Raw genomic sequence first — 15,991 nt, forward strand, 5'->3', positions numbered from 1 at the left:
GGCCTAAAGTGTCTCACAAAAACTTCACAGGGCATGAGATGAAGTCCTGCTCTGGACTTCTGCCAAAGGCTGCCTGTAGTTGACCCAGCTGTGATTCACAGCTAGTCATTCATGGTGGGAGTCAGAAGTGGCTGGACATGATGGCTCACATGATGGTGGCCACATCCCTCCCTGCAACACTGTTTGCTGTGGAGAGTGGTTAGCTTGGTTGTGGCAAACTGTACGGGCTGTTTGGCTTGGATCATCTTTGGGATTTTGACCTGAGTAGGGTCTCCTTGCATGTAGGAGGAACCAAATCCAGACTGAATCCAGGGCAGAGCTGTGAATGGAACCCCGGAAAACAGCTGCCTCCTCCAACACCCCAAGCTCTAGACAACACCCCCGCTTTCAGCTGGGGGTATAGAAGTAGTGCGTGGGATGCCATACCTGAGCAGAGGAGTAAGCAGGAGAGTCAGAGCCTCCACCACTAGCTCCCTATCACCTTGTCTTCAGTCGCATTGCACAAACGTTTTTGAGGCAACACTTGTGTCTCTCATCTTCTGGACATTTCCCTTTCTCTTCTCATCTTTTAGGAATAAAACAAAATAAATAGCTCAATTTTAGAACCAGATTTAGAAACAAATTGGGCCTTGAATCAAACCAGCCTCAGCTCTGAAAAGGGCAATCATTCCCCAAACTTTCTCCAACAGAACAATGACAAAGTACTCAAAGATGGGGAAATCGATAACGTTTGGTCACAGAGGCTGATAATGGAGCTATCTAAGTCCCATTAGTCAACTACTTGACCGTAATTCACTCTGAAACCTGACCACAGGGCTGGATCTTACACTGGTGAAATTATGGCATTACTCTCCTGAAGTCAATGAGAGTTACTGCACCAACCCAAATCTGCAACAGAGATGAGAATCCAGTCCATGGTGTTTGATGCCATCCACCTTTGTAATCTTCGGCCTCCCTTTTTATTTCAGCCATCTGCCATATCAATAGCAGCCCAAAGAAACAGAATTACGTTCCTTGATGGGGTGGCAAATAGACTATAATGGAGATTGGTAAGGGAACATTAAATGCACAGTCTTCAATAAATTACTCTGTGTAGGGCAGAGAAAGCAATAGAAACCAGGCTGCTTGCATGCTGGGTGCCACTTGGCAGCTCCAGATTTGCATTTAGCTCCATTATTTTCAAGGGTTGGTGCAGAGTGCTTGCAAAGACAGACTGATTCCCACTACGGGCGCATGCACTGCAGCCAGATTTGAAATAAATGGAACTGGAAGCTTGGAGCAAGACTCCTGGACACTTGGGCACTGTTGATATTCTGTGGGCATTTCAGCTCTTCCCTCTGTTATTAGTTAAAGCATCTTGTGTTGGTTATTTGAGGTCGCTGTGTGTTTTTGCAGCAGAGCAACTCTGGCATTAATAAGAGTGTCACCAGAGCTGATTGTCTAAATCAGCTGCCAATGAGAGCAAGGCAGTTCTAAAACCTCCCATGTGGCCCAGTGGCTGCCAGCAATCAAGGCTAATAGGAAATCTGCTTGAGAGAGAAGCCACAAATTACATCTATGCAGCAGTGTCAGAAGAGACTCGAGCATAGTGGGAAGGCCCTGAGGTGGCATGAGGACTGAGAAGCAGGGCAAAGTAACCAGCACCCAGCTCTATCCTGCTAGATTATTCCTGGGACTCATGCCATCTGAATTAAAGCTAGCTCTGCATTGCTATGAGGCACTACGCTGGATTTAAAAGTGACCTAGCAAAGAAACGCAGTACATGTCACTGACAACCCTCCATTTGGAGAGGCTTGAAGTAAATGCAGTTCCTTCTCCCAGTTTCACCAGAAGCCTCAATTCCCAAGGTATGTAACCTGCTTACATGCCTTAGGATCTCTTCATTATCCTGTGGCTTCTCTAATTCAACTCACATCTGCTATGGAAGAGCAGAAGGCTGCAGGACATCAGAGGCAGCATGATGCAGTGGGAGAAAGCAAGATCCCACATCCTGATCATTTGGTTTCTTCTTGTCTCTGTTTCCCCTCTTGAATGTCCAGATGTGACCATTCCCTACGCCATGCAAATGTCCCACCCAGTGGCTGGTTAGTGCTGATGCGAGATGGTTGTGGCAGGTCCCAGGCCAGTTCCCACTGGGTGCAGATATTTCCCACTAAAATCTCTTTCTGTGGCTGGTGTCTCAGTTGGGGCCTTGCTGAGCAGAGCAGGGCTTCTTCTGAAATAGCCCATAGGGAATAAAACCCTTCATGCCTACGTGGTGCTTCTGAGTTACGATGGAGTCACCATGGTAAGCCAGAGCATGGGCAGTGTGTGCTGCTGTTACTGCTGCCCATGCCGGACCAGTTCTTCTTAATGATTATTGGTATTGTGATAGCCCCCTAAAGATTTCATCCCCACCATGCTCTACTTCATGGAGATCTCATGAAGCACTAGGGAGTTTGCTGTTGCTACTCTGTGTTACATGGAAGGAGGACCAATGCTAGGGGAGCAGTGCCAGCATACCATACCATGGACAGGTAGAGACATAAAAAGGACAGCCCTGCACCCAAAAGAACTCATGGTCAAAGTAGTGACCAAAGGGCTTTTCTCTGGAGGACTGTCCCCAGCAAGAGTCACAGAAGTCTTTTGTTTTAAAAGCACTAATTGTTGCTCTCCTGAGATGTGGCAATTATTTATTTTTTCCATCCATCTTTTGCATAAAAATATAAAAATTTGCAAAATCTCTCTTTTATACAAAAGTTAACTCTCCCAGGGTTGCAGGTGCAGCTAAGCTCTCCTCATGCTGTCTGGGAAGAAGTGTTGTAGGAAGCTTTCTTCAGGGTCTCCAAAAAGAACTGTTCGTCTTCCAAGAAATCCCGGTCCTGGGGAGAGAGGAGGGAAGGTCCACCATCAATTGTGCCTGGAGCTTATTGAGGGGAGACTTCAGATACCCACAGATCTAGCAGCTATGGTGGCTGGGTAAAAGATATGTCAGATGAATGTCAACAAAGCAGCCAAACTCAAGCCTTGAAAGCTGAATGCATCAGAAAGAGCGGCTACCTATCTGAGGGTAACTGGGATTCTGAAAAATGTCTTGTCTTCATGAATCCTACTGAGGGTGCTCACATGTGAATTTCACATGTGTGAGATGCCCACGTGCCTTTAATGGGATCTACACAGACAAGGACTGTAAGGGTGTTCCCTCTCCCCCCCAGAATGAGTGAGGCTTTTCAAAAGGGTCAATCCAGAACCCTGATTAAACAGGGAAGTTGATGGAAGAGCAGATGAGTGACTGGAGAATCTGGAGGGGATAGACACCCCAGGGGATCACAAGGACAGGAATGAATTACCTTTACCCAATGGTCTCAGAGATCTCGAGAGAGGAACATCCCTTCCTTTGTGGGGCCAATGAGGTTATCAGATGTGACTGGGAGCCCAGCTGGAGCAAGTCAGTGGCTCTGAAGACCTAGCTGTCTGATCATTTATGGCTGCAGTGGCTGTTATTTGTTCATTTGCTTCTTTTTGAAGCATACTGGGAAGAACTACATATCTGCATCTCAAAAGACCCATTCCCATTATAGCACAGAACAAATGGGTTTACTGTCCAGTCATGATCTTAGAAGAAAACCCAACCAATAGTTTGTGGCCTTGGGATCTCCCTTCATTCCCTTCTGGTACAGGCTTTTGAGCATCAGCTCAGTAGCAGGCCAGGGCTGGTGTTCCTTTTCCTATTGGACTGGGCTCTGTGGAACCTGTGTTTACCCGCTCAGCTGTGTACTTAAGCAGCATCAATCTGGCGTACAACTCAGAGGGACCTTGTCCTGCGGTGCCCTCGGGGATTCCTATCCGGCCAGGGTTGTGCCTAGGTAACTGCATAACAGGAGTTAAATCTGTGGAGAAAGCACAGTCACACCGATTACATGCTGTTAGTGGCCTGCAACCTCCTATGTTCTACACAGAGAAAGACTAAGAGATGAAGGTAGGAAACCTGGCCTACCAGCTTGTCTAGAGACAATAGGTGCCCCAGTGTTTCCGTACAACAGTAGCATGGAGGACCCTCTTCCCAGGTAGGGATGGAGGAAATTTTGGGAATCGATTAACAATGAATACATGGTACTTCCACAGCTTCCTGAATCTGAAGGTCCTTGACAGCCTTGACCATTTGTCTGCTCTCTCAACTACCAGTTAGCAGACAGATGGTAACAAGAGGTATCCAGCATCCCCTGTGTCCATGCAGCAAGTCCACAAGCAGAACCAGGACTAGAATCCAGGAGCACTGACTCCCAATCCCTTGCTATGGCCACTAACCTTTGGGAACAGGATAAGAAGTTATAGGCATAAGGGAGATTTAGGTTGGATACCAGGCAAAACTCCCCAACTGCCAGAACAGATAAGCACCGGCAAAGACTGGGTCAGGTAGGCCTTGGACTACTTAACCTCTCAAGGTGTCTTTCCTATTTTCTCATGATTATAAGCTTGTTTTCCCTTTGTGAGGAAGAGGCTGCATAACTGAAATGACTTTGAGGTTTACATATGTGGGAGAGCCAGAGAACAACCCCCCTGACCCGAACACATGAGGATGACTCCCCTTCATCTCGTTTCCTCTCTGGGAAGTGTTTCTGCTCACAGCGTGGATGGGAAAGGGTCTCGGCTTGAGCACCTGGTTTGGGCAGTAACAGCACTGGGCTGTTGGGAAGCTTTTCACGCAGCTGTTCGAGCTGTCTCCTCTGATGAGCCAAGTTCAGGCGCTCCTACTCCATCCCCAGAAAGAGACAGGAGAAAAGGCCATGTGAATGGGTTGTGACAGCTGACAGCAGAGAGAGAAAAACACGAGGGGGGGAAAAGGGAAGGATCTCATTACCTGGTGCAGATGCTGCTCCTGCTGCTTCAATCGCTCCATTTGCTGTTGCACAATGCGCAGTCTCTCCTGATGCTCTGACTCCACCTTCCTGGCCTCTAGCAGGGCCCTCTCCCCCTCCTCATACTTCTGCGAGGACAGCTGTGGGGCACAGGGAAGCCTGTGAGGACTGGGTGGGGAGGGGCAGGACAGTGTACAGCTGGGGGCATGCATATGGGCGCCTACCTGGCAGGCTCTGCCCTGTGCTCAGGTGGGAACATGTACACCAAACAAGAAGGGTTTCCATGAGCCTGCCAGTCTCTCTCGCCTTTTCTCTGCCCACCAGACCAGCAGCAGGGCCAGCTACTTCTCAGCAACCTGGGTCTCAATCTGGGCTTGGAGGGATTTCCCTCTGCCCACTGTAACTGAGTGGGTTGCTCTGTATCCATGGCCAGTCTGCCATGGTGCTTTACTTTGCTGATACTGCCTTCATTTCACATGGGGCACTGATGGCTACCAGATACGAATCTGTGAGTGGAGGTGCAAGGTCCTGTTTGCCATCCTCAGCTCCTCTCCTTTCCTCCCTCCATAGGTCCTTTTTCTTTCACCCTGCTCCCTGGATCTCTTTAAAATGCTCAAAGTCAGGTCAATTCACTTCAAGGGCAAAGAACTCTCATGGTTTTTTTCTATGATGATACTAATAATTTGGGTGATGAGCTACAGGAGTTTAAAACATTTTGAGGTCTTTATTGAGGGAGGAAGGGAGCAATCAATGCCCCCCATCTCCCCCAACAGGGAGTCAAAGCAGAGAGAGAGAGAGAGAGAATTAAGTGAAACACCCAAGGTCATTCAAGGAGTCAAGGAGTCCATGGCAGAGTCAAAACTGACAGTCCATTCTCAAGGCCCTAGACCACTGCTGCCTATTTCCCACTTTTCCTCTCCTGGGAGGGAAAGGAGCATGGCTCTGGATGTCCAAGATGCAATGTGGGGAGAAGGGAGGGCAGGAGGTCCTTCCCACCTTGCTCATGCTGTCAATCTCCTCTGCCCTCTGTTTGATGTTCAAGGCGGCAGTGTTGACTCTTTCCTTCTCAAGTCTCAGCTCCTGCCTCTCCTGCTCCAGCTGTTCCCTCTCTCTTGCTAGCTGCTCCTCCTTGGCTCGCAGCTCGCTGGCTCTGATCTTCAGATCTGCCTGTTCCTAGAGAGGGAACCACACATGTAGTTCTATAACAACTTGTCCTACCTCAGTGCTCTCCCCAGGGAGACTGGGGATGAAAAAGACCCGGTTTCCACATCCCACATTAACTAAAGGTCCTGGCTCCGGTTGGCAGAGAGAAGTTTCCAGCTAATATGCACAATTTCCATTTACACTGCCCAGCAGAAATCTGGGCCAAGCAGAGGAAAGGTGGTAAGGTTTCCCTTTACCCCGATGTTCTTCAAAGCCCTGTCTTCCCCATGCTGCAGGGATACAAGCTTCAGGCCAGAACTGTACATATCAGTAGTCAGGGGGGTAACCAACATCTGCTAAGACTGCAGAGCTGTTCCACAACCAGCAGTTAGGATAACACAACAGGTTATCCTTCAAGTCCTGGATAGAGAGAACATGCATGAACACAAGTGGCTAGTGATATTATCAGCAATAGTGATATTAACCCTGGATTGCCACTCCTCTTCCCCAAGTATTTATAAATAGCCTGCTCTTTGGCTGCTCTAGCACTTGCTTGTGTGGGGAGTGAGATTTCTGTAGGGAACAGAACTAGGACCATAACTCAAAGGATAGGGAAAGGCTAAGTTTTATTGTTGCCATGTGAAATCTCTGGTGGGGTGACCTGCCTGGGAAGCTGTCTGTCTGATTGTCCAGCTGCTTTATCAAATCAGTTGCCAAAGCCCTGCAGTGAGACAGTGTTTTGCTGTTGTACCTTGGCCAGAGTCATAATGGTGCCTTCCCTCTGGGAATCTATCTGCAGGGCACGGTCCACCTCCCGCTCTGTGCGCTCTTTGCTTAGTTTCTGCTGGGTGTGGAGCTCCAGCCACTCTGTCGATAGCTTCTGCCGCTCCGCTGCACACTTCTGCATGACCAACTTCTGCTCTTCCAGCAAGGCACTCTGACAGAAAAGAGCATGGTGGGGAGGGGTTAAGAGAGGGGGTGAGGGGAGTCCTCCAGTGAAGGGAGATGTAGGTATGGTTGGCTCAGGGTCATAGAGACTGTCATGAGCAAGGAACGGAGCTACAGAAAAACACACGTCTTGCCCAAGAGGAACAAGTGTTCCTAATGTTGGTCTCAGCTTCTGACTAACATGATTTTGTAGCGTTGTGGTCTATCGCTAGAGTTCCAGGCACCAAATCTTGGCCTAGCACCACATCTTCTCACCCCAAATCTTCCTCTCCCATTACCTTAATAACCGCATGTGACACTAAAATCCACACAGATTTCGCTCTGGGCTTGCCTCTGTTCTGAGCTCCTTGCAAGTAAAAGCAATCCTGGCTCTGATGTCATTGGAATTAATGAACTCCTGGAGACCACTGTTTGGGTTAAATGCCTCACCTTTGCCCTCTCCAGTTCTTCCCTCTCCATGGCGAGCTGCTGGGTCATGACCCTCCTCTGTTCCTCTAGCGAGCGCTGTAGAGATTCTACTTTGGATTGCTCTGCGGTGGCTCGCCAGCGTTCCTACAGTATGGAGACAGCAGCAACATGGAGGGAGAAATGCATAGGCTGTATGTGCCCATGGTGGGATTACCTCAAGCTGACACTGATTCATAGATGTTAGGGTCGGAAGGGACCTCAATATATCAAGTCTGACCCCCTGCATAGACAGGAAAGAGTGTTGGGTTCAGAGGACCCCAGCCAGATGCCCATCCAACCTCCTCTTGAAGACCCCCAGGATAGGGGAGAGCACCACCTCCCTTGGGAGCCCATTCCAGACCTTGGTCACTCTAACTGTGAAGAAGTTCCTCCTAATGTCCAGTCTAAATCTGCTCTCTGCTAGCTTATGGCCATTATTTCTTGTGACCCCAAGGGGAGCCTTGGTGACTAGAGCCTCACCAATTCCCTTCTGCACCCCCATGATAAGTTTGTAGGCAGCCACAAGGTCGCCCTCTCAACCTTCTCTTGCGGAGGCTGAAGAGGTCCAGGTGCCCTAGTCGCTCCTTGTAGGGCTTGGCGTGCAAGCCCGTAATCATACGAATGGCCCTTCTCTGGACCCTCTCCAGGTTATCCACATCCCTTTTGAAGTGTGGCACCCAAAACTGCACGCAGTATTCCAACTGCAGTCTGACCAGCGCCTGATAGAGGGGAAGTATCACCTCCTTGGTTCTGTCTGTCATGCATCTGCTGATGCATGATAAAATGCAGTTAGCTTTTCTGATGACTTCGTCACACTGACAACTCATGTTCATCTTGGAGTCCACTAGGACTCCGAGATCCCTTTCCGCTTTTGTGCTACCAAGCAGGTCATTTCCTAGGCAGCAGGTGTGCTGGACATTTTTCCTCCCTAGGTGCAGGACTTTGCATTTCTCCTTGTTAAACTGCATTCTATTGTTTTCTGCCCATTTGTCCAACCTGTCCAGGTCTGCCTGTAGTTGTTCCCTGCCCTCCAGTGTGTCCACTTCTCCCCACAGTTGTGTATTACCCGCATATTTGGACAGAGTACACTTCACTCCCTCGTCCAAGTCACTGTTGAAGACATTGAATAGTATCAGTCCAAAGACCAGGCCTTGCAGGACCCCACTACCCATGCCCTTCCAGGTCGATACCGACCCATCCACTACCACTCTCTGGGTTTGACCCTCTAGCCAATTTGCCATCCACCGGACTGTGTAATCTTCCAAGTCACAGCCTCTTAATTTGTTCACCAGTATGGGGTGGGATACCATATCGAAAGCCTTCCTGAAGTCTAAGTAAACAATACCAACCCCTACTCCTGTGTCAAGGTGTTTTGTAACTTGGTCATAAAAAGAAACTAGATTAGTTAGGCATGATCTACCTGCTATGAACCCATGCTGGTTTCCCCGCAGCATAATTTTTCCTGCTGGGCTCTCACATATATGAGTGTTAATAATCTTTTCAAAGACTTTGCCAAGGATGGAGGTGAAACTGACTGGCCTATAGTTGCCTGGATCCTCCTTCCTCCCCTTCTTGAAAATAGGGACCACATTGGCCCTTTTCCAGGGTGATGTTTCACCACTACCCTTTTCTTAGGCTTCCAAAACTCCAAGGCCTGAGTTTTGTTCACCACCTGGGAAGGCTATTTTCAGACTCTCCCTTCCCCCACAAATGGCTGTTATAGGATGTAAAATGTGATTGTTCCACCCCTGCCTCATGTCTTCTTGATCCACCTGCTACTGGGAGGTTGAGTTATGTCTGTTTCACACCAGGTGGTCAGTTTCCCCATTCTGAGAACATTATGAGAAAAAATTCCTTGGGTCTTCAACAGGAGTGGTTAGGACTTCATTAGGCCATTCAAAGCAAAGCATTCTTGTTCCCAAATACAGACAGAGCTGGAACTCATTTGACACAGGGGAAAGAATGGAAGCTTTGGAGCAGAAAGCCCAGACCTGAGGTTGATGATGTTCCTGCCTTGGTGGGAGCCCTCAGGGAAATGTCTGCATCACATACAGAAGTGGAAAAGGTGCAGGCTTCTCCACCAGAGCCAATGCTAAATGGACAACATAGACTGTTCACTCAAGCTCACCTGCTCCAGGAGCCGCGTCTGCTCCCCTAGCCTGGCCTCCATTTTGGCAATGACCCCTTGCAGCCGACCCCGCTCCTCTTCCATATCTCTCTGCTGCTGTGTCAGTCTATCCTGCAGCACTGAGGGGAGGGGGAAAGAGTCACATTAGGGAAGTCTACAGGGGTTCCCAGGGTAATATCGTGGTCTACTATAAGGCACCTCTGTATCCACCCTAAGGCCAGAGCCTTCAAGTGCGGTGAATTGGTGTTGATCCCTTGACTCCACTGCAGTCGGGCTGGTTTGTAACATCTGGGGAAGTGTCCCTCAGTCTGAACAAGCTGGGATGGCACCTCCAGCAAAAAGCCTGTCTATCTGCAGCATGTATGTGGAGAAGCTGCTTTAAGCTTACAGCATCTCTGGCTGTTGCATTCTCATTTGCCCTTGGGTATAATCCTTGGTGAGCTACTGCCATTTTCTGCAGAGAGGTCAACACACTATAAAGGAGAAGGACACCTGACTGGGATGTAGCCAGTCAGGTTTCTGCTCCTGACTTTCTGGCAAGTCATTCAATCTCTCTCTGGGCTGTTCCCACCCTGTAAAATGGAGAAACAACCATCTCCTTATCCTGTGTTCGCACAGCACCTGGTATAAAGAGTATCTAGGTCCATGACAAGACCTTTGAGACACTACAGTAATCCCCACCCCCAACTTTAAGACTATCAGCTGTTTGGGGCAGTGACCATCTGTTCCTATGCTTGCCTGCCTTGCCACTACAAGTTGTGTTGGGGTCAAGGAGGATCACATAATATAAATAGTACTAATGGCTGTGCTAGAGAAGAAAGCTGGTACCACGGAGTTGCTCATCTCGCTGCCGGGCTCCAATCTCAAGCTCCTGCGATGTGTTCTGATGTGTGACCTCCACCTTGTGAGACAGGTCACTCAGGTTACTGGAAAACTTCTCCATCTGCTCAATGACACCATTCAGAGACCTAAAAGAGAAAAAAGGCAGCATCTTGGTCACACAGTAGCTACATAGGTTCATGTTTTTAAAGGTGACTGTCACACCAGGAGGGCTAGGAAGATCAATTTTGAAACAATGAGTCAAATTCTGAGTACAGCTCTGGGGAAAAGGGAGATCAGATTCCTTGGGCAACAAATTTCAGCAATTATAGCTCTACCCTGAACCTCTTGTGGTCAGTCTCAAGGGCAGCAAATGAGAGAGACTGTTTTCTCTCTGGGGTCAGGGCGAGGCCTACAGATTTACTGGCTGTGATAAGTCTGTAAGTCAAGATCACCTTGGTCATTGAACCAGTCACTCCTTTTCAGATGCCCTGCCATGTCCCCAGCATCTCATGTTCTTCTCCTTGTTGGGGTCCATCCTATGTTCCAGCCCTCCAGTCACCTACTACCACCACACACTCTGGGGACTGTCACTCAACAGCTCAGGAGGACATGATCCTTCTTTAAGCACCCTCTGAAGGGTACCACCTTTAGGGAAGTCTATATGATACCAGCTCCAAAAAGGAGCTTTGCTTTTGAGAGACTCCCAAACACAAAGAGGAAGGATCAGCTGAACTCCTTGAGAAAAGGAAGAGAAACTGAACCTCCATCACACTCTGAAAGGGACAGGGACTGGGAAAAGGTGGAAATCTTGCTGGAAAACCAAGGCAAGGTGGATGGGGTAGATGGTACCTGGTATGGGAAGTGGCACTGGTGACTGCATCAATCTCCTGATCTTTCAGTCGTTTTAGCCTCTGTAGCTGCTCTTCATGGTCTTTGCACATTTCCAAAATGGATACCCTGTAGGACCCAGAGGGAAGGACATCTTTACTAACACTTTGCTACTTATGTTCCATATGAAGCAGGATGGGGAATCACATGGTTCTTACCACCGTGGTCTGAACCCAGGTAAGGGACACCAAAAGCTGAACTGAAACAGCTTTTAGACTGATCTCAGTTTTCTGGCTCCAGGTGAGATCAACTGCAAATGGTCACTGGGTGACTCCAAAGAGACATCTCATTCCCAAAAGAAAATCTTGGGAGAAATCTACTGATTCCCACTAAAGGTACGAAGAGTAGGAGGATTCCAGTAGAAAGTCATGACTGAGCAAACCCAAAGGCCCTTTTTGTGGAGGGAAGTCCCTGTGATTTGGAGTCCTGGCTAAAGCTGGGAGAGCATTTTTGGATGAATAATTTATTCACCAAAATATGCAGTTTTGGGTTTACTGAAACTATAATAAATGTTTGTGCCAGATTCAGCCAATTACTTCACTTGCAAAACAGAAAAAAAATTGGAAAAATTCCCAAGATTTTGCTTCAACAGCTTTGAAATGAGGCATTTTGATCTTTCATTTTGAAATGACACTTTGAGACCAAATTTGCCTAAATTAGTTTTTTAAAATGGTATTAAAAGTTTAGAAAACAAATCTGTTATGGACAACTGTAGTCAACGTGCAAAGAATTTTTTTGTTTTCCATTCTTCATTTGCCTGAGAAAACCAAACCAGTTTCACGTCAGGTTGATCCCAAATGATTTAAATTTTTAAAAAAGGTTTTTTAGGTTGCGTTATTCACATAACTCAACACCAGGCCCCAGGCCACACGCTGCAGACAGCACAGACCAGATAAAGGCCATGCCAGGTGAGATTCCTCCTCAGCCTCCTCACATTGCGGGCCAAATGCTCATAGGTAACTGCATAACCCATTATATGGGGAACAAGTGCTAGGGCCCTGTGCAGCACGGCTGATGCTGTTATTTATACCATCAAATTAGCTTAATATTTCTTGGCCCCAGTTGAACCCACTTCCTTGTCAGCTCCACCATTTTTTCAATCCATTTCCAAGAGTGTTGACCCCTGGGGGATGTGAAGGTCAGGCCCTGCCCCTCTCTTCCAGGATGGCTGCCTGTCCCTTCCACAACCTCCCTTACCGTTGCAACTCCCGCAGCCTCTCCACCTCTTGCACCTTCTCCTGCTCTAGCTCTGCCAGTCGGCGCTGATGCTGGGCCAGGAGCTCAGCTTTGGCCTGCTCTGCATTCTGGCACTGGGACAGGAGTCGTGCTGCTAGCTGCTCGTTCTCCTGCCGCAGCCTCTCCTCGCGCTGACGGTAGGAGTCTTCCACCATCTTCACACGACTCCTGAAAGGAAACCCCCGTGGGCTGTGGAAGTTGTTCCCAAGGTGCATGGGCACTAGTAGATGCTTAGGGCTTGAAAAGCCTGGCTTAAGGATCTGCTTTTAAATGCAGAACTCAAATGTGAATGCCAGTTTAGGAATCTGGCTGCTGATTTAATGGCATCACCCAGCTCTTGCCAAGGGTTTAACCTCTGTTAATATCTAAGTGCTTTACAAAGAAGACTAGTACCATTAGCTTCATTTTACAGTGTGGGAAAACTGAGGCACAGGGAAATTTAGTGAGTGATGATCCAAGGCATCCACTGGTTGGTGGCAGAGCTAGGGACAGCAAGCAACAGCACTGCTATTAACTTCATGATGCCCCTTCCATAGGAGGTCAGTGTTGTGATTCCCATCACAAGATGGGCCAACAGTGGCAGAGGTTACATGACTTGCTCAAAGTAACTCAGAGAGTCAATGGAGAGTCTGGAGGTAGCATTTTGAATGCCCACTTACTGGTCAATGCTTCAGCTACAGAATCAGGCCAGGTGCTGTGCACAGAGCAGGGAACTGGGGACTGGGCACACGGGGATACTGTGGGAAGACCTATGTGGACTAATGAAGGTAGGTGGACAACTGTGATACCTATGCGCGTTCTCAATGAGCTCCAAGTCTTCTTGGTGTCGCTGCTGCAGACTCTCCAGGAGCAACTTCTGCTGAGTCCTCTCCAGTTCCAGTTTTCGCACCTGAAAAAGATCAGGCATACACATAGGAAAACTTCTTTTTCCTGCAGTCATATCCCCTTAAGACACAGGTGGGCAAAATATGGCTTGCGGTCTGGATTCAGCCCACGGAGGGGCTTTGTCCAGCCTACAGTGGGTCCCATGGTCCTGCCTGACCCAGGTGCTGCCCCGCCGTGGAACATTATGCCGCCCCCTAGGCACACAGCAGGGCTGGGGCAGCTCTGTGGCAGGACTGCCCTTTGAGGCAGCCCAGGCAGCAGTGGCTTCTTTTGGTTGTTGCTACCACTGCCCCCAGCCCTGCTGTATCTCTTCATGCCCAGGGGGCAGCAGGATGAGCCACAGCCGGGTGGCACAGTACAGGTCTCTGCTGGTACTGTGAGGCTGGGGGCACTGCTGACGGCAGATGGAAGGAGCTGTTGCTGCCCGGGGTGCCTAGAAAGGCAGTTCACTGTGAAGCTGCCTCAGCGTCGCTGCATGTCTGTAGCCAGGACGTGCCATGGTGGGGAGGTAGAGAGCAGGCATGGGGCACGCTGGGGCTGTGCACTGTTGGTGTTGGTGGGGAGGCTCCACAGGGTGTGTGGACTCCAGGGTGTTGCAGGCGGGGTGCTGACAGGCTCAGGGGGGGCACGTGCACAGGGGGGCTCCCATGCCCACCCCACTATACCCTCAAATCCTTCCCCACAACCACACCCTCCCCCACACACAATCACATACCTCACAAACACCACAACATCTTACATTCTCCCCCACAACACCCCTCCCCTGCCAACACCCTTGTGCCTCTGGGGCGAGCCCCGGTCACTGCTACCCACACACCCCACCACACCCACACACAAACCCCCAGATACCCTCCCCCTCCACACACCCCATGGCTCCCCACAAACCCCATACCCACCCACACGCACACTCATACCCTGCCAATACATAAGAATAAGATTTCATTTTGAGCTCTTATGCAATCACCTCTATATACTCAGCACAAATGCATACAAATCAGGACAAAATCTTTTTTAAAATAGAATTTAAAAATGTTATTGTGGATGTTTGATTTTTAGTAAATAATTTTGGGTTTTTTACCAGTACCAAGATGGAAAACCCCCTTCTGAAAAGGGGTACTTCTGGAGACAAAGGGAGGGACTTTTGGTGGCAAAGGTCAGGGGTTAGGGACAGGACTTGCAGTCCCAAAATGGCGACCAGGGGGTAGGACACTTGTCAAGGGATGAGACCACTCTTGTGACCCTTGACAGCTCACTAAAACTCGTTAAGCAGCCCTTCAGCCAAAATAATCACCCACCCCTGCCCAAATGCAAATCACTGCCTGGATCACTCCTGGGATAGAGACAGGTTGGGAGGCAGGTGCCAGGAAAGCAGGAGTTGAGTTGAAAGTCTGAGGGTGGGTATCTATTAAGGAGGCCAGGCCCACTCCCTGCTGCCCTCAATGGACTTGTCACCTCTGTGTGACCCCCCCAGACAGGAATGAACCACATCTTTCTATGACTTCTACTTGGGAGCAAAATCTTGCCTTTTGCTGATACCCAGCCCAGCCCTTCTGTGGAAGTCGGTGTGGTATGAAGAGAACCATTCCTGCCTCAGCCTTCTCTGTGGCAAGCCATATGCCTCTCACCTGGCTCTCCAGCTGTGCCAGGTGAGTCTGGGTGCTGAGCAGCTCTGCTTGGTACCCTGCCACGCTCTCCCGCAACTGTGCCTGCAGAGCCACCAGCCTCTTCTCGTAGTCCCCAGTGTTCAGCAAGCTCAGGGCCAGAGGCTCGGATTGCGTGAGCTGCAAGGGCAACGGAAATGAGACTGAACCCTCTTAGAATGGCTCTGCCTCAGGAGATCCTCACCTGGAGGAACTGTATGCTGTCCTCACCTGCTGCTGCAGTACAGCCTGCTGGAGAGAAGCCCCAGATGCGACAACCTGCAACAATAACCATAGGAAGAAAAGCTCATGTACTTCTTCTGTGAGGGAACATCTCAGCTCTGGGAACAATACCTGGATGGCAGCCATTAAAATTCTGGCTCCCCCATTCTAGGGCTGCCTTCTCTGATCTAATCCTACTGCCCAGCTGGATGCTCTCTTCCAAGAAAGCAGTTCCAAAGGCCCTGCCTCAGAAGACAGGACGACTCCCCACCTACACCCATACAGGCAAGGTGGGCTGTTCTGTCCTGTCTCATTGCTGCAGAGGCACTTGGGAATGATAAGCCTTATTCCCTAACACAGCAGGCACACCACAGCACAAGATGCAGGGAAGCCTTGATGATGAAAACCAAGCAAGGCTTGCTGAACACACTCGTATTTAAAAACATGGATAATTTTTCCCTGAAATTGCTAAGAACTCTCTTATGCAAAACATCTAAAATGGTGAGAAACTAGACTATCAAACTGCTTTTAACTAGGATTGATGTCTCATTATTCATGAAAAAATATAATATTTGTATATTTATATTGCTGAGATTTTTCAGGCAGGACTCAAAATATCTCAAAGATGTAAAAAATATTGATTGCATCCAGTTAGGCAGTGGGATTAGACCAGAGAAGAAATTAGCTTGATTAAGGTAATTAAAAGCCCACAAGCTTCTTGAGAAAAAAAGAATGTCTTCCTCCCTTCTAACAATAAGGAAACTGATGCACTGTGCATGCAAGTGACTGGGCCT

The 15,991-nt window shown here is 48.9% G+C and overlaps 1 protein-coding gene across 5 annotated transcripts in view; it reads right to left on the reverse strand.

Annotated features, from left to right (window-relative positions):
* Nucleotides 1-2,654: 2,654 nt before the first annotated feature.
* FBF1 (Fas binding factor 1) overlaps nucleotides 2,655-15,991 on the reverse strand; it is a 29,842-nt gene continuing 16,505 nt past the window's right edge. For all 5 annotated transcript variants that reach the window (XM_019542605.1, XM_019542603.1, XM_019542604.1 and 2 more), the window contains 14 exons: nucleotides 15,207-15,254; nucleotides 14,961-15,116; nucleotides 13,239-13,339; nucleotides 12,412-12,618; nucleotides 11,176-11,283; nucleotides 10,333-10,472; nucleotides 9,505-9,623; nucleotides 7,359-7,481; nucleotides 6,733-6,918; nucleotides 5,835-6,011; nucleotides 4,841-4,978; nucleotides 4,640-4,730; nucleotides 3,742-3,869; nucleotides 2,655-2,861 (listed from right to left, as the gene is read on the reverse strand). In XM_019542605.1, coding sequence (XP_019398150.1) covers nucleotides 2,778-2,861; nucleotides 3,742-3,869; nucleotides 4,640-4,730; nucleotides 4,841-4,978; nucleotides 5,835-6,011; nucleotides 6,733-6,918; nucleotides 7,359-7,481; nucleotides 9,505-9,623; nucleotides 10,333-10,472; nucleotides 11,176-11,283; nucleotides 12,412-12,618; nucleotides 13,239-13,339; nucleotides 14,961-15,116; nucleotides 15,207-15,254 — 1,806 coding nt within the window. In that variant the 3' untranslated portion in view covers nucleotides 2,655-2,777. The remainder of the gene's footprint in view (nucleotides 2,862-3,741; nucleotides 3,870-4,639; nucleotides 4,731-4,840; nucleotides 4,979-5,834; nucleotides 6,012-6,732; nucleotides 6,919-7,358; nucleotides 7,482-9,504; nucleotides 9,624-10,332; nucleotides 10,473-11,175; nucleotides 11,284-12,411; nucleotides 12,619-13,238; nucleotides 13,340-14,960; nucleotides 15,117-15,206; nucleotides 15,255-15,991) is intronic.

Source organism: Crocodylus porosus, unplaced genomic scaffold, assembly GCF_001723895.1.
Source record: "Crocodylus porosus isolate Cpor-Errol unplaced genomic scaffold, CroPor_comp1, whole genome shotgun sequence".
NCBI lineage: Eukaryota > Metazoa > Chordata > Crocodylia > Crocodylidae > Crocodylus > Crocodylus porosus.